The sequence below is a fragment of the Squalius cephalus genome (genome assembly GCF_949319135.1).
Source record: "Squalius cephalus genome assembly, chromosome: 4".
Classification (NCBI taxonomy): Eukaryota; Metazoa; Chordata; class Actinopteri; order Cypriniformes; family Leuciscidae; genus Squalius; species Squalius cephalus.
In genome coordinates, this window is record NC_137125.1 from 19,475,433 (window position 1) to 19,493,833 (window position 18,401).

Sequence of the window (18,401 nt, forward strand, 5' to 3'; positions counted from 1 at the left end):
CCTGTGCACTTCTGCCAGTCCTGTGTGTTTGTTTTCTATTGGAGCACATGGTGGTTTGTTTGCCATGTCTGTGCCCTTCTGTCTTGGTTCTGTCTCGGTCGCTTTTCTATATGGGGCCCAAGTTATAGCATGATGTGTTTGGATTAATTTGTCTTACTTGACATCGCACATCCTGCGATGTGACCATCACTGTCACGCACATTGTGATGTCGATGCTGAAACTATATCTTGCAGGTCTATCTGAAACTGCTTTGTCAACCGCTTCCTTGTTTGATTGTTGTGTCTCTTATGCAACACAGCAAACGGTTCTGTAGAATCAGAAATGTCTCTGTCCTCTTGCTAACTAGACTGTCAACCCTCCTCTTCAGGGTCCCACACCATCTAGGGCACCCGTCCCATGCCTTGTGGTTTTTAGTCTCCTTGAGATCACCCGACTCAGTTGGAACCGCTTACACAGGCCTCTCTCAAGGGGGTATTCGGCATATACTCCACTGCTACATCTTCCACAACTCAAACGCCAATCATAGCTCATTGTAAGATCTTCAGGTGCCCCCAATACAGACCGATCCGGAAGAACCCCAGACCCTCTCCTGGTCTACAGCATTCCTCTGCTTTCTGGTACGGCGACCCTCAGATGATGACTTCAGGGTCTCCTGGGCGGCTGACATTGTTGTTGTATTACAGAGGCAAAGGTTGTTAAGTTTGGAATATTGTGGAACAAGACGCTAATAGAATGTGTGCAGGTCAACATTGGAAAATTGAACACAGTATTTGTGTGCAGGTCTATCAAGTCTATTTGTAGTTCGACTGGTACATCGGAGGGGTTACTAGAGAAAGGTGATATAAATAGGTTGATTTTTATCATTCAGTATTTTAGATCTTAGTCTTTAGATCTGATAATTTGAGCTTGAATCGATCCGTGTTGCCATCGTTGATGGGGGAAATGTGCAAGATTGATCTCTGAAAGCTGCATCTACCACAAGTTTTTTTGTTTTTTTTTATGTTCGGACTTCATTATAGTACTGTGTTAACAGTTTTATCAACCTTGCAGTTTGGTGTTGAGAATGTTTAAATGGTCATGATATCCACCATAAAGAATTTGATTATAATTATTTATACAGTATAATTAAAGATAATTATACTGTAATGTTGAATGGCTGTATTTAATGGCTAAAATTGAGATAAAAAATCTATTTTATAGAGACATCAGTAGCAGTATTGGTATCAGTGTAACTGGCCTCTTCTTTCGTAAAAAGATACCACAAAAAATATACCCCAGAAAAAACTTTGCAGTGAAAAAAATGATCTTATGTTAATGTTTAAGGCTGTGTCAGAGTATTTGATGCTGTCCCACTGAAACACCAATAGCTCTCTATTTGTCTGTCTTTGTTGTATATTTTTAATAACCTCCATTTGTCATTTAAAAAACCCTTCTCTGAATTTTTATTTGTGATTTTGACATTAGGCTGAGTTTGTTTAGGGCTCAAAATGGTCAGATGTTCCTCTTTATCCCTACAAGCAGATGTTCAGATATATATCTGTCTGAAGCAACACTAGTCACTCCAAAAGACTGGAACGAGCTGTAACGACACATGCTGACCTTGAGAAAAGATTGATGAAAATGTACTGCAATAAAACCCCTAAATAGAGGTCAGATCATGTTACACATCCACCTGTATTGTGCATGCTAATGTGGATAGAAGACAATTGCAACTACATTTAGGATACGGTAATATGTTTTAGAATAATCTGGTTTAATTTATAGACAAACATTTTTTGTATGACAGTAGTAGATTTTGCAATGCAATAGAAAATGCATCAAACAAAAATGACAAAATGGACTGTGAAAAAAAAACAATAATAATAATTAAAAAATAAATTGCCAACCTCATGACTTGTTAGACAGAATCTCAAATATTAGATGTGTTACAAACACTTTCATAAGCAGTTATTTTCAGCTCACAATTAGACATGTATTTAAATGTTTTTATTAGTCTGAATACTTCTGTTATGTTTTATTATTTAAATGTTTGTATTACCCTGTATACTTCTGGTATGTTTTATTATTTATATGTGTGTGTTTTTTGTATGTAATTTCCATGCACATTTTAGCGTGTGAACAGGACTTTTATTATGGTGAGGCGATGTGACGTCATATGGCTGCGCCGTGCTCCTGCTACTGTTGTGATTTGGCTGAAGAAAGGTTAGTGTTTTAAATCGTTTAAATAGATGCAAACCATTCAGTGTATTTTATAGGTTTTGTAAGCGATCTAAAGGTAATTCTTTATTATTGAATGTAACATTGTAGTGCTTTATCTAAAGTTAATGTACGTTATTTCTTGTGAGTAAAGTGCATCCGCAATTGAGTAAAAGAAAAAGAGCGTCTAATTTTGCTCCCAATATCGTGAATCAGTTCGTAAACACGAATGTGGTGAGTTGTAAATAGTGATGAGAAAAACAGATGTTTTTTTATTTTATTATTGAATTGAATTTAACTGATGACACACTGACGTCATCTGCTGGTTAAAACAGTGTAAATGCAATAACAACAAACAAACATGAGTGATGACAACTTTAACAAACCAACTGCAAATGTTTTCATGAAAGAGTAATCTATTAAATATAATCTACACATAATTAAACACCAATTATACGTCATAACTTCATAATTCATATAATTTTGAGATTTAGTTTTAAGTTTTTTTTTTTTATTATTTAATCAGGTGATTTAAGTCCATTAACTCTCTCTCTGGCTGACTCTCTTACCAGTGAACTGAACTACTGAACTAGATCTGATTTAGACGCACACAGAGATTTAGTGTGGATTTATTTTTCTTTCTGTTAATTATTCTCATCTTAAACAGGACAAACAGAAAAACTCCTGGTGAAGCGACTGAGATCCACGTGACACTATTATAAAGATGGCGTTTATTAAAGAGGAGAGTGAAGACGTGAAGATTAATGAAACATTCAGAGTGAAACAAGAACAAACTGAGACACAAACAGGTTGGTTTATTTGATCCTTATTAAAATGTCAAGCTCTACAGAAATGAATGAAATATGAGTGTCCTGTAAAATATTTTAAACTAACCATTCGGAAACGTCCTGCTGGAGCCGCTGAGTTGCAACTTCTTCATCCGTTGCTTCTCCATCCGGATCAGATTCTGGGTCAAACTGAAATGCGTGAAAGACTGCGTGTCTTCGTGCCATTGCTATATCCAACGTAAACATGCACGCCATGGTACCGTTGCGCAAGATGGTCAAGGCCACACCCACCCTCCACCTTGCGCCGCCTTTCTCCTCCTTATTAGTATTTAAAGCTACAGACACCGAAACAGCCTGTCTGAAGGAAGCTCATTCTGGGACTGGCTTGTAGTGGCTATAATTCTGCACCGAGGCTGAATTTTTGGAAAGAGATTTCAGATAGAGTACTAGGGACCACTAAGGCCTATATTAAAGCCTACAAAAAGTAGCATGTCATGGGACCTTTAAATAAATTTAATTATAATACATTTTCTTAAAGGGATAGTTCACCCTAAATGAGAATTCTGTCATCATTTATTCAACCTCAAGTCTCTTTGATTACCAACATTCTTCAAAATATCTTCTTCCATCTTCTTTCTATATTAAATATTGAAAAACTATCAGTGTTTTTCAATCTGTGGTACGGATACCACTGTTGGTGCTCTTTCTAGTGATACTCACCATATACTCACTTTCTAGTGATACTCAGTTAACTGCAATATTGAATATTACATTCTGCTATATTACTATACTCCATTTTGAATGAGTGACTCCGGGTGGGAGTTTATTCCCTCACTTCACCACGTGAGAGCAGCAAGTAGGCTCCTGATTGGTTAACGCGGCGCGAACAGACCAAAGTTCAACTCGGGCGTCAGACGCGAATTCGCGTCAAACGCGTGAATGCACAAAAAGCACCAAATAAAATCATCTGCACGTATCGTGCCAGACGTTCAATTTGCGTGAATGAGGCGAATTTGCGTCCACCAATGCCTCATTTGCGCCGCAGGACCTCCAGACGTGCGTAAATGCGTCTTTACATTGACTTAACATTAAAATCACTCGCGCCAGACGCTCTATTCGCGTTTTGTGTGAACGCAACATTAGAGTTAATTTCTCTAGTAAACAAGCTGTGGACACTGAATGACTTGCCTGAGGAAAATGAAACGCCACTGTAGATTTGAAAATAAGCTTTTCCCCATTATGTTTGAATCACGGAAGTTACACCAGTAATTTTGCCAATTAATGTAATTCTTGACAAACCAACTAACAAAAATACTGACAATAAGTATATTTTATCATATTTAGTAACACTACCTACTTTTTGAGCTTTGCCTCTTCTGCATAATTTAAGAGTTGAGGATTGTGTGCTGTTTCTCACCTTTTTGTAAATTCTAGCTTTTCTCATCTTCCCTTTATTTGTTAAGTTTTTGGACCTGATTCGCAACTCCTTCCACAACTCCTTTACACGGGTCCAGCCAGCTTCTTGTACCCCACAGGGCTCCAGACTGCGACCAATTGGTCGCATTTTGCAACCATTTTTCCTGACGGTGCGACCAAATATTATATTTATTTTGTTGCCGAGCAGTGAATGCAAACAAAATTAAAGCGGAACGAAAATGTGCTACTCATTTATGCTTCACGGACCGTTTATTGGTTCGGACCAATAACGGCGCAGCGCCCCGAACTTGCCAGTCGCAGGCCGATCTCGATCACACGACACTGTTACTAGGAGATCTAGTGAAGAAATCCATTGAATTCGCCTCAGAATTAATAACATAATCGCTGCGGGATCCAGTGAAAAACATTCCGATTAGGCGCAGAGTTCTCTGTTATAAACTATAGATGACGTGGAAACCAGGAGAAACACTTATATATATAATTAAAAAAAAAAGATAAAAAAAATTAAATCCAGGAAATTTCTCTGGTATTTCTTTCTTTTTGCTGTATCAAAAATGTACCAAACCGAAACGTGACACAAGTGTATCATATTGAACCGTGAATTTTGTGAACAGTTACACCCCTACTGTTTACACAACAGCTGATGGAAGAGTAAGTGTAACATAAAGCAATTTGGCAAACGTGTTAATCTCTTGTTGCATGGGATTAAACATGAAATTTCTGTTTAATAAAGCACTCAGAAATGTGTCATTTGCATTTGTATGTGTGTCAGCCCCCCACCCCCCCACCGCGCAACACTGTCACCTTTTTTACTCTGAGGAGTTTGCAGGTCTGATTTTGGGGGAAATTTGAATAATTGCATTGCAAGCTGATTTAAGGTGTGGCCCTAATTTTCTGCTTGCGCTCCTAAAATGTTCAGTCAGGGGCTACTACAGCGCTCCTAGAAAAAAAAAGTTAGTCTGGAGCCCTGCCCCACGATTTTCAAGGATGCCATTGACTATGTCTTTGTATGTTCTTCATTGCCCAGGAAGGCATAGTAAAAGATGACGAATGCATCCCACATGTGCAATGTGTCCAGGCTCACATCCAGCACTGAGAGGATGATGAAAATTTCTCTGAGGCCATCTCTCATGTCTGCTGACCATCTGTGAGTCCATCACAGTGTGAAGTGTGAAGATCTGAGAGCAAACCTTCGACCCAATGCCCGAATGGAGAGCAGAATGTCTTGCTGGCATTGTGTATATGGTGGCATGAGTCACCATCTATGTCAAGCATTTGAGGGGCACGCCAATTTCTGATAAGTTTCTCCAGCCCATTTTTGGAGCCTCTCATTACAGCATTACAGTCCATAAGAATGGAGATCAAATTATCCCACGGCAGACCCATCTTTTCAAAGAGCTTGTCCAGTTTCTTGAAAAGGGATTCTGCAGTTACAGACACTACCTCCAGGGCTGTTTATTTTTCTTATAAAGCAGAGAGCCTTTGGAACACTCTTCCAAACGAAATTATTTCATGCACAAACTATAGTACATTTACACGCCTGACCAAACAGTGGTTATTATCAAAGCAAACTTGTACGCACTGAATGACTGTGATATGAACGATGTAAAATGAGTGATAGATTCCTGAAGTGGAGATTGTTATTATGATTTGAGTGAAGTAATGCTTCCATGTATTATTCTGCATATATTTTATGAATTTATGTAAGTATAACATCAGCCTGTCCAGGGACTGCGGGTGGAAATTAGTATTTTTTCCTATAACCTGGCACATGACATCTCTTCTTTTTTTAGACTAATGTTTTTTGTGCATTGTCCCTGATCAAATAAAAAAAATAAAGTGTTGCACAACCATCCTCTGAAGTTTCTCGGACCAGTAGCTAACAAGCACACCCAATATCCTCTTGTACGTTTTGCTTGTCGCCTCATCAATGTTGAGGGAGAAGGGGACACTTCTTATTTCCTCCAGCACTTCATCTTCAATTGTCTTCTTAACACCATAATTGAGCTTGTATGAAGCAGAGGTATTGTCTATAGATAGTTCTGCAAGAGCTGTTGGGTCTTTTGCCAGCACCTTTGCTAAATCAATAAGCCCTGGGGCCGGTTTCACAAAGCTATTTTAGACTGGTCTATAGTGTTAGACTAGTCTAAAATTTGCTCATAGACTAGTCTAATGCAAGTTAGACTGTTTCACAAAAATAAGGACTTAATTTAGACCAAAAAAATTAGACACCTTACCCCCAGGCTAACTTCGGTTTAAGACTCTGTTACCTTGGCAACCAGCAGTAACAATTAGTTAGCCTACATTACAGACAGCCAGAAGAAAAGGGAAAATGGCTCATAATTTAAACATTTCTTCTTGTTACTACATTCCCAAGTAAAATGTCCTTGTAACTGTTAGGGCCGTTACATAGTCAACGCGAGCAACGATCGACGCGCTCCCTTTCATAGTCTAAACAGTGGACGCTCACTACGCAACAGGGAGTAGAGTCATAGTGGAGTCATAGCTATGAACGCCAGTCTATTTCGCTTCAAACGCTCGCTTTGGACGCGCGAATGGATTCAAAATGTTCAAGCGTCGAACTAGACGCGATAGACGCGGATTTGACGCTCTATTCGCGTTTGGTGTGAACGCAGCATAATCACAGGCTGCGATGTCAAGATTGCAATGCTGGATTGTGTGTGTGTGTTTCAGAGAGAGAGAGAGAGAGGCACGGGCGCGATCGAACAGTGGAAACATAAAAACATACTCCGTCATTTATACTCCTCCAACAAACACATATTTCCGCTCGGGTAAACTGCACTGAGTGGTTGAATGCGCGTACTCGATCCGCCATGTTTTTTGTTTTGAAAAGTGTCTTATTTTACCCAGAATGCATTGCAGTGTAGTCCTACTTAAGATAGTCAGAGTCTTAAGTGCTTTGTGCAACGGTCTGATTTAGATGTCTATCTGAAGTCTGACTATCTACTATATCTAAGCCATAGTCAAAGTCTATCTTTGTGAAACCGGCCCCTGGTGTGATTGATAGCGGAAGTGAGTTCTCCGCAACAAATCCAAGAACGAGTGCCTGTAAGGTAATGGGGGAAAAAAGTAAGTGTTTTCAGGTGCAACTGTACATCCTAACCCCTCATAACAAAAACAAATGATACCCTGTCTGGTCCTGCCTGATGGCACCTTTAAAATCACAATACATTTAATACTCTACACTCTTCTGCAATTACAAGAAAGTTGTTCATTATGACCACCGCTAGCGTAGCTAGCGAAAGCGGTCATAGAAGGATTGTCAAATGTTTTTATTTATTTTTTTCCGTCATCTACTGAATTTTTCGTCAACGATACCAGGGACACCGAAACACCGGGGAACATGAAATTTGGTTGGCATGTAGCCCCACTAGACTTTTACGGAAAAATTCCGTTTGGTCCCCGGGGGCCACTCCCCCCCCCCCCCCCCCCCCCCCCGCGCTGGGCCCCCCCAAACCCAAAAAATGCAGTTTTTCCTAAATAACTACCTGAACCGTGGCACCGAGGATGAAGAAATTTTTATGGTATGTTGCTCTTAAGGGCCCACATCAACCTAGCCCATAATCACTCATTTGTGATTTGCGCCCCTCCCATAAAAAATGAAAATGCAATATTATTCTGCTTTAATCGCCCCTATCTTCAGTTGAGATGTTCAGAACTGCACCATATTTCATGTGTATGATTAACTTGACATCCTCTGGGGGTATGCTAAGTTTCGTAGAATTTCATCCATGGGGGGGTATAAAATAAACAGTAATTTCCTTTCACTCTCCACGTTTTGATTTCGGCTAATCAATTTTGGCGAATGCAAACAACGTGATTATTGTTCATGAGTCTAACATCCAGCCACGCAAGAAAACATGTAATCTACCTGAGGGAATAATATGCTCAAAAAACATTTCTGATTATTATTAATGTTTTAAAGCTTTTAGAAAGTACATAGAAAGCTTTTGTAACATTATCTTAACTGTCACTTTTGATTAATGTAATGCATCCTTGCTGAATAAAAGTAGGCAATTACTTTCTTAATTTTTTTCCCCAAAAAATAATCTTACTAATCCCCAAACTTTTGAACTGTAAGCCTAGTGTATAATGTTAAAAAAGCTTTCTATTTTAGATAAATGCTGTTATTTTGAACTATGGTTTGTTTGTAATGTGACTTTTTTTCATGTATGACATTAAAATTATTTTTAGAATTAAATACATAAATAGGTTAAGCAATACAAATGTGTTTATGTCTGATAACCTTTTAAATACAAACTTAACTGCAGACACAGAAATGATGTACACTGTGTGATACAGTACAAATATTTTGAGTGTCCCTCATTTTCCTATAAATAACCACGATTGTCACGCATTTTCCTTTTCTGAAGTTGGCAACCCTAACTGTCACACACACACATGCAGGAATACAAACGCAAGCATGCACACACACTGACATCCACACGCACAGACACACACCCATACACACACATACAAATCCACATGCACAGACACACACACACGCGCACACACATGTACGCACGCATACATACACGCACAGACACACACACATACACAAACACACACACACATACACACACACACACAGACAGACATGCACATACTACTACTTTTTTTAGGTATATACATAAACACGCAATACCGCCAAATTGCTCCACGTCATTTATTTTTGTGGAAAGCCAGTGCAGGCCTGAGCGGCGGTCATATTTTGTACCGCCATGCGGTACATCTAGTTGCTATTAAAACCACAAAATGAGTCCGCACTTACTTGATCCTGTGCAACTCGGTTGCACAAAGGAGGAATTCTGGGTTGCACTGGGTTGTTGGGTGAAGCTGCAACAATTATAATATCTGATGGTGTTATATCGACGTGCATGTTCTGCTGTTGCGTCTTCCAAGCCTTTATATGCTTTGGATGCTCCACATGCTTCTTTAGGGCATTCTTCCCACTTGTTCCGTAATTGATATGTTGATCGCAAGTGTCGCAAATTGCCCTGCCTGCTTCCCTAATTTTGCTGAAACAATTCATTGGCATGGTCTCTCCTTGGATTTGGACAGTCTCCTGCAACCAGCTCCATTTAAACCGATTCTTCACCCCCTCATCGACATTTTTTACTGGGCTGTTCAGAGCAAGTTTGGCCATGACTAAAAAAATGCTGGGAATGTAATAATAAAATAAATTATACTTAGGTAAGCATTAATAGGAATAGGAATAAATGTTGATCTCAATAATCTAGGCTATTAGTGGCCTAAATGTTGAAATGAACATAACAATGATTAACAAAGTGCAGTTTATTAATAGTAAATGAGAACATTATTGTAAAGTGTTACAGATTTGTTATACACCGATTCAGACGTCTCGTGACAATTCACACCCCGTGGTAATTCAGGGAGGAAAAAAAAATCCGGGGCTCTCTCTTTGCTCGTTCTTATATGCACCCTTGTCAAGCGCAGAAGTCATTCTATTCTACATCACTCAACGATCAAATAAGGCTTTGGCGGGACAAAATTTCGTTTTGGTTGGCCAAATCGCCTGCCTTACTGAAAAGATGCGGCGAGATGTCGAATACGGCGCGCGCTGTGTCGACAGTCTGGCCGTCATAGACACCGAGTCCAGTTCTATTCCCCAAAAAAGAGATTGACTGACTGGGCGTTAATGAGCTCATGGTCCAGTTGACCGAGAGACCCAAGCTTTTCAGATGGCTGAGAAGCGCTGTTCTGTGAGATATGAGCTCTCTCTCTGACTGCGCCAGTATCAGCCAGTCGTCCAAATAGTTCAAAATTCGCATACCCTGTGTTCTCAGGGGAGCGAGAGCCGCGTCCATGCACTTCGTGAATGTACGGGGTGCTAACGACAGGCCGAACGGAAGGACGGTGTATTGATATATCCGATCGTCGAAGGCGAATCTCAAGAATGGCCTGTGACGGGGTATAATCTGAATCTGAAAGTATGTGTCTTTCAGATCGAGAGAAATAAACCAGTCCCTCGGGCGAATTTGCGCGAGGATTTGTCTGGTTGTGAGCATTTTGAACGGCCGTCTCATGAGAGCTTTGTTCAAATATCTCAGATGTAATATAGGTCTGAGGGCTCTGTCCTTCTTGGGTACGAGGAAATAACGGCTGTAAAAACCCGCCTCGGTCAGAGAAGGATGCACTTGTTCTATTGCCCCCTTGCACAATAGTTTCGCTATTTCTGTACGAAGCAGGTGAGCTGCTTCCTTATTCACTCTCGTCTCTGTCCGTGCTCGAAAGAGCGGGGGACGGCGAGCGAACTGCAGTGAATAGCCCCGTTTCACAATGTTCAGCACCCATTCTGACACGCCCGGGATAGCTTCCCACGCTTCCGCATGCATAGCTAGGGGTCGAATGGTCTCTGGGTCCCGGCCGCTGCACTGCGCGGGATAGGGAACTCGCAACAGAGGTATTAGCGCGGCGCACGCGCTGTCGATGCTGGGGAACAGGAGCTCGCTGATAGCAGTGACTGGCTGGACAGCACTCAATGACTCGGTCACTTAAGACGGAGAACATTTTGCGGTGAGAAACCTGTGGCGTGAGAGCGGCGTGGGGGTTAATCAGTAAGTGTGAGCGCTCGTGGGCGGGCACAGGGCTTACATTCATAACACGGCCAGTGTTTGGGAGCTTTAGGTGATCTAACCCCTGGGACAACTGTGTGACAGAGAGGGCAGTGGGTAGGTGTGGGCACTGAACCATGGGCACATTTCCTACATTTGACACTCGAGCGGCGCGAGCCCGCTTTATGAGAGTGCGCTCTATGAGGGACACAGGGGAGATTGTGCTTGTGTGTAGGGGTGAGCACTGGGAAGTGGGCACATTTTCTACACTCATAACACCGTTGGCGTGAGCCGGATAACCAGACATTATACTCTTTTTGAAATTTCTCTGGGTCGCCGTGAAAACGGCGTTTGTGTGCAGGCGAGCGAGTTGTGTAACTGACTCGTTGGCTGCGGTGAACGCTACTGCAGTAGCCTTTTCTAAGGGGACTGACAGAGCTAAGTTAGATGTTTTGATGGCGGTCCGACCGCGGTGGGACTCAACCGTCTTTTCCTCCCCGCGGTCGCCCTGTTGTTGCTGCAAAGGCGGAGGGTGAGACGAGCGCTGTGTAGAACTGCGTGCAGGAGGCTGGGCTTGAGAGCGGCCTGCAGCGGAGCTCGAGCGGCGAGGCAAGAAGAGATTCATGGCCTGCGACGCTTTCTGTACCTCCGAAAAACAATCCACAATGCCGTTTACCGCAGGGCCGAAGAGGCCGGTGGGGGAGAGCGGGGCGTTGAGAAACACGGACCGTTCAGATTCACCCATGTCAGCAAGCGTTAGCCAAAGATGCCTCTCGGTAACGGTAAGCGTGGCCATGGATCTCCCGATGGCTTGAGCCGCGGTCTTAGTAGCGCGAAGAGTAAGTCTGTCAAGGTGGTCTGGACCGGGCCTCTCTCATCCAGATCACGGAGGAGATCGGCCTGAAAGATCTGGAGAACCGCCACTGTGTGCAGGGCGGAAGCAGCCTGTCCAGCGGCGGAGAAGGCGTGGCTGATGAGTGCTGACGTAGTCCTGCAGGCTTTCGACGGGAGGGCAGACTTTGAGCGCCATCTTGCGGACGGCGGGCAAAGGTGCGCTGCGACCGCCTCTTCCACCGGGGGAATTTGGTTGTATCCCTTCTCAGCGGCTCCATCCACTTTGGGAGAGAGTCGAGGAGACTGGAGAGCGGAGTCTCGCGGAGAAAGGAGCGTTCCACGACTTAGAAAGCTTGGCGTGGAGCTCAGGCAGGAAGGGTGCTGACCTAGAGGCAGGCGCTTGGCGGCGGCTAGGCAGAAAACACCCGTCAAGCCTGTTAGGCGCGGGCGCCTTCGGTGGGGACCACTCGAGGCCCAGCTGATCGACAGCTTTAGTGAGGAGGCGGAGAAGCTCGGCGTCCACACTGGCGTGGGCCCGGCCAGATTTCTGGTTCGAAGAGGAGGTGGAGCGGTGAGATCCGGACCACTCTTCGCTGTCCGAGGCCAGGAGAGAGCAGCTGTCGCCGATGGCATTTTCATCCGCTTCTTCCCCTCAGGCGACGGCAGTGCGGGCAGGAGCCGGCCGCTGCGCATCGGGAAACGGGGGCGGAGAGGGAGAGAGCGAGGCTCGCGGGAGAGGTTCCGGCGAACGCCTGGCTAGCACATCGGGCTCCGGTGGTCTCTGTGAGCGGCGTTTCTTCCGCGGCCCAGCAGAGACAGGCGGAGTGAGAGCATCAGCGTTGAACAAGGCGAGTCGAGCCCGCAGGGTCGACATCGGCAGTTCTTCGCAAAGCTCGCAGCCGCTCAAAGACATAGCGACGGCTGCGTGGTCTCGTCCCAGGCAGAGAGTGCAGTTAACATGGCGGTCCCTGTCGCTGAGAGGGGCTCGGCAAGAGCCACAGGAAATGCGAGGCATTTTGAATCAAACGCCTTGCGCTCTTTTAGTAGAAGTGTGTCGCAGCGGCGAGCACACAACAGAAGCACAGCAATAAAAGGATACTGTCGCCGGATAGCGAAGCAGGCACGGATGGCTGAAGGCGGCGAAGACGGCCGGCTTCCTCAGACGCTTTCCTCAGCTTGCTGGCGCTTGATTCGACGGCGGTGGCTTCTCTCAGAGTACAGCGATGCGGAGAGCTTCGCTGAAGAGACGAAAAATCAGGGTAGCAGCCTGTGAGCCTTCCTTTTATGTGCTAAGCCACTCCCATTCTGGCGGGCTGTGACACGTGATGCCGTCACGCCAGGCTCACTGGTAGGCTGCTGCAGTTGCCGCGGAGCAGCCAATGAGTGCGCTAGATAGCCTGCTCTAGGTCTGCTAGCTGCTGCACTGTGTTGACAATGAATAAAATATTAAGGATCATTTTTTGGCTTCATATCGTGTAAGCTAACTTACTCAATATGAGAAAACCTCTCGTAAGAGAACCCCTGGATTGGTTATGTAACTTTGATAGAATGATGGTCCGGCCATCGCGTATCAGCGCATCACAAACAACCATTATCTGCACTAAATATATTTTTAGGTCGCACAGATTAAATTTCAGGAGTATATGCAACAAAAATGGTCGCAATTTCAAGCCTTGGCTGGAAGGTTTTATAACGTTACTTTGCTAGCCCAGAATCGTTTTACATTAATGTTAATGGCACCATGACAAAAATGATCCATGGATCACTTGGTTAAATTTAACTAGACCTGAATATAAAAATGAAAAACAATATTGGCTTTGCTTACCTGAATCATCCGTCTTCGTCAGTCAACTGAAGCTGTTCACATGAATAGATGGTTGGGCGTGGTTTACTTTTTCTTGCGTCTTGGTGTCACGTGCATCACATTACTGCATGCAAATATCTAATAATCTCATCCAAACCATTAGCCAACCCCAAATTTTAAATACAATTATTTTCTCTGTTGTCTTGTCAGGTCAGGCTATTATGGAAGCCCTGAACTCAACGTGAAAGAAATAATAATCCGTAAAAAAAAAAAGATTTCGAGATTAAAGTCGAAATATTTTTAAATCTAAACATTTCGAGAATAAAGTCTTCCGTAGAAGTTGCATGTGTGCACATTTATAACAGTACGCGTCCACTTTGAATGAACTTGTATCATGACAAATGAATGGACTACTTGCGGAGTGACATGAATCAGAGGCACAAAACGTTGACAGCGGTGAGCGGTCATTATGTTCACCAATACCCGACCCGTGCCATCGCAACCCAAATGTTCTTGGGTGAATTAACCCTTTAATAGTTATTCTTAATTTCATTGATGCTTCCTGGTTTTGCAAAGTGCATTGGGGTATTTTTTAGGAATGAACGTTTCTGGTGCACTGGTAGGATTCTGGGATTGAGACAACCCTTAAAATTGCAGACTCCCTGATCGGAACCCTGACTAGTAAACTAGGGAGCTGTAAGGGGATTTACAGTCAAAGAACCAGATATTATGAATGAAGACCCGGAGTCAGAATTATAATAAATGAAAGAAAAGTTTTACTAAAGATAGTTTGCAGTTTCATCAGCAGAAGTTCAGCTTCAAGACTCACACAGGAGTTTGTAGGCTGCCCCGCTTACAGTTACAAAGATCACAGCAGTTATACCCTTCACCAAGGTCTAAGCTACATCCTTGCTTCTGGTTGAATGATTCTCATTGGCTAAGAAATAGATAAACACTAATTTTCCACGCCTATACAGATAGACTGAAGCATATCTCTATAGATTAGGCAGTTGACACTCGGACCCTTAAGTTAGGCAAGTCGTGACCTTCCAGGTTGCAGATCTGGGTTGCTGGGCGCCGACATGTCCTGAACAACAACTCAGTCGATCACCAATAATGCCACTTGTTCCATAAGCTGTAACCAAAAAGACTAACACACACACCGACACACAGCTTCCTCAAGGTTGGATTTGGCCAGGCTCTAACTATAAACAGGAGAGTTGTCTCAAAACATCAAGATAATACGTTCTTTCTCTCAAGGAGAGCTACACTTTAATCTAACACAGTAAAGTCTTTAACTAAGAGATGGTCACTTAAACTATTGGTTCCAATGACTCTTGTTACCTATAGTCGTCATAGTGAGCTAGAAGAACAGATATATGATTTAACACATTGAAGACCTTTCTCAAACAAAACATCTTTCCATATTTCATTTCTGGAAGCCGGGCTAAATGAGGAAGCACTTTTACTGCATTCAGATATCAAATACTGACATTAGAGAATACATGAAAAGAACATTTTTAGTAATCACACTGGTAACTACTATAACAAAGTAAAATCTTATAAGCCTAGAGAAGTCATTCAACTCGTGATATTTAGAAGGAAAATATTGATTAATACCTTGATTATAATCACTCATTACATATACATTGAAGCAGCAGTGGATTCCAGAAGTCACCCCTTTAGTGCTGATTGAGACACACCAATAAGCAAGACATTGAAGATGCTAAATTGAGGGAAGTCTAGGATTTTCTAAGTGTATTGTCTGATAAAGATCACATTGGTGTTGTAGGTTTGGTCATGGGGTCATGAATATGGCTACTGTGATTCAGGGTCAGAATGCCACAAGCTGGCAACAGGAAGTGTAGCACATACAACAGACTATGAAACAGTCCTCCTATATTGATCCACTTAAATACATGTGTGACGATGGGAACGTAGTGCTTGAGTCTGTTATTGCTGTTTATAGCTACGTATAATTTTGGTTTTTTATGCTTTACATGTATAAATGTTTTGATGTCTGTAACATATATGTCTTTTTTTGCCTTAGACCTGATGGCGCTGAAAGAGGAGAGTCAAGATCTGAATGAGAAACGCATTGATTTCATAAGTGAAGAAACATCTTTTAGTTGCTCAGAGACTGAAAACACTTCCTCAGAAAATAGAGCTCAAGACACAGGAACTAGAAGTCAGTTCATCTGCGTACAGTGTGGAAAGTCTTTCAAAAAAAATGGAAACCTTAAAGTCCACATGAGAATTCACACCGGAGAGAAGCCTTTCACCTGCCAACAGTGTGGAAAGAGTTTTTATCAACATGGAAACTTTAAAGTCCACATGAGGATTCACACCGGAGAGAAGCCGTTCACATGTAATCAGTGTGGAAAGAGTTTCGCACATAAAGGGACCCTTTATGCTCACATGATCGTTCACACTGGAGAGAGCGCTTACACCTGCAAACTGTGTGGAAAAACTTTGAATCGAAAAGGTAATCTTAAGGCTCACATGAGAGTTCACACTGGAGAGAAACCTTTCTCGTGTGGTCAGTGTGGGAAATGTTTTGCACGTAAAGAAACCCTTATTCAGCACATGAAGCTTCACTTAAGAGCAAACTGTTTTACATGTCATCAGTGTGGGACGAGCCTTAAAGACCGTAAACGCCTTAAGCGCCACGTAAAAACTCACATCGGACAGAAGCCTTTTATGTGCCATCACTGTGGAATAACTTGCACAAACACAGGAAACCTCAATACTCACATGAGAGTTCACACCGGAGAGAAACCTTATGCCTGCCAACAGTGTGGAAAGAGCTTCCCGCGAAAAGAAAGTCTGAAGAGTCACATGAGACTTCACACTGGAGAGAAACCTTACACCTGTCCTCAGTGTGGAAAGAGATTCACACATAAAGGAACCCGTTATACCCACATGAGAACACACACTGAAAAGAGGACTTATCTTTAGTGCGTTTCACGGATAAAATAGATCTGAAAAGTAATTTGCAAACTCATTCTGGAAAGAAATTGCAGTGTTATGCGTCTTTTACTCTCTATTTCTGAGCATTTGATGTTTTGTATTGATTTTCTTTGAATTGATTATGTAATTACCATGATTTATTTAACCTAATTATAAATTGTTAGGTTTGAATTTATTCTGACTTACTCTGAAATTGTTGACGCTAGTAGATTAGGTTAGATCCATTGTCACTGCAAATCTGCGTCAGGTTAGTAACGGACTAAAGTCCAGTTTTGAGCGGAGAATAGGGCACGCCAACTGTGATTTTACTCTTAGCACTGGATCAAGTGTACTTGGACTGTAAAGACTAAAAAGGGAACTTCCGTTTATGACAACAGAATTACTTACCTAGAGTAAGTGTACATGGGAAACCATGGCATGACAAAGCTACTATCAGAGAAAGTATTATTGGTGGGCTGTAGTAGTGTTGGGTCCGAGTCGAGTCCAAGTCCTTACCAAGCAAGTCCGAGTCCAAATGGACCTGAATCGGACTTGAGTCTGAGTCCTTAACATCCGAGTCCGAGTCGAGTCCACAAAGATTTCAATGATTTGAAATTGACCTTTCACAAAGACCCACCCCTCTTAGTTACTGTTGCTATGTCTGACAAGCCATTCTGCTCTCACTCCACACATCATGTTCTCACACAGTGAAAAATATATTGCAGAGCAAAGAGGACACTTACAGTGCACCAACAGACAAGACAGAGCAGGTTCCTTTTGGTATAAAATAGAGTCTCAGCTTTAAAATTGTGTCATTTTTGTGAAATTCAAACAATAAATACCATTTTGTGGCGCTTTAATGTATAGCGCCTTAGTTCAAGCAGTATGTGAACTGATCATCTGTTTTAATTATAGCACGAATTAAACATGAATGAACATTAGAACTGCAAAAAGATGTCAATACACACCTTTTGGTTTTGGTTTGGTTTGTTTGTCAGACAAAAATGGTGGATATCTGCATTATGATTGGTCACAGCTTTCAGAAACTGCAAGATAATGCTCAAGAATGCAACACAATGCAATAAGAGCCAGGGGTAAACGTTTGAGCAAGAAGATAGTGATGTGTACATTTTTCTTATTTTCTTTTACATATTAATATCTTATTTAGCCTCTGAAGGGCAGTACTAATTTAATTAATGAATTTTTAAACAAAATAAGAACAATTTACACCAATTTACACACCCTGGCTCTTAATGGATGTTTCCTTCTTGAGCATCACTGAATGTTTGTAAGAGTTGTGTATGAGTCTTTCAGTTGTCACCAGTGTGAAAAGATGGATCTCAAAATCATGCAATCACTGCCAGTAAAGAGTCAAATATGCAGAAGATGCTGGAAAAGCAAATAATGTGCAGGAGCTGGAGGATTTTTCTAAAGACCATTGGGTAGTTTAACTGTTCGGGACAAACAAGGGACTAATGAACAACCATTACAAAAAAAAAAAAAAAAAATACAGTTGTGGATCATTCAGGTAATGACACAAAAAATAGGCCATACTTAAACTTGTAAACTTGTGACTAAAGTGTAAATGTAACAAAAATCATAACATTATTAGACGCCAAAATGTTGCTATGGTTATCACGTTCTCATGTTGCTATGGTTACATTTTATGTCAAATATGTCAAATCATCGCAATTTCATGACTCACAGGACTATAATTTCCCATACAGAAATGTAATATATGTCAATATATGTAAATTACATATATAATGTCAGTGCCCATGTATGTCTGCTGCCTA

General features: G+C 42.1%; 1 protein-coding gene across 2 annotated transcripts; it reads left to right on the plus strand.

Annotated features, from left to right (window-relative positions):
- Positions 1 to 2,133: 2,133 nt before the first annotated feature.
- On the plus strand, positions 2,134 to 18,095 carry LOC307157753 (uncharacterized protein). Of its 2 annotated transcripts, none has more exons than XM_079869677.1 (3): positions 2,134 to 2,203; positions 2,865 to 3,006; positions 15,707 to 18,095. In XM_079869677.1, the coding sequence occupies exons 2-3, from the start codon at positions 2,922 to 2,924 to the stop codon at positions 16,612 to 16,614; spliced, it is 993 nt and encodes a 330-aa protein (XP_079725803.1). In that variant the 5' UTR covers positions 2,134 to 2,203; positions 2,865 to 2,921; the 3' UTR covers positions 16,615 to 18,095. The 2 variants fall into 2 exon arrangements, with proteins under 2 accessions (XP_079725803.1, XP_079725802.1); XM_079869676.1 differs by having other exon boundaries at positions 2,142 to 2,207.
- Positions 18,096 to 18,401: the final 306 nt, after the last annotated feature.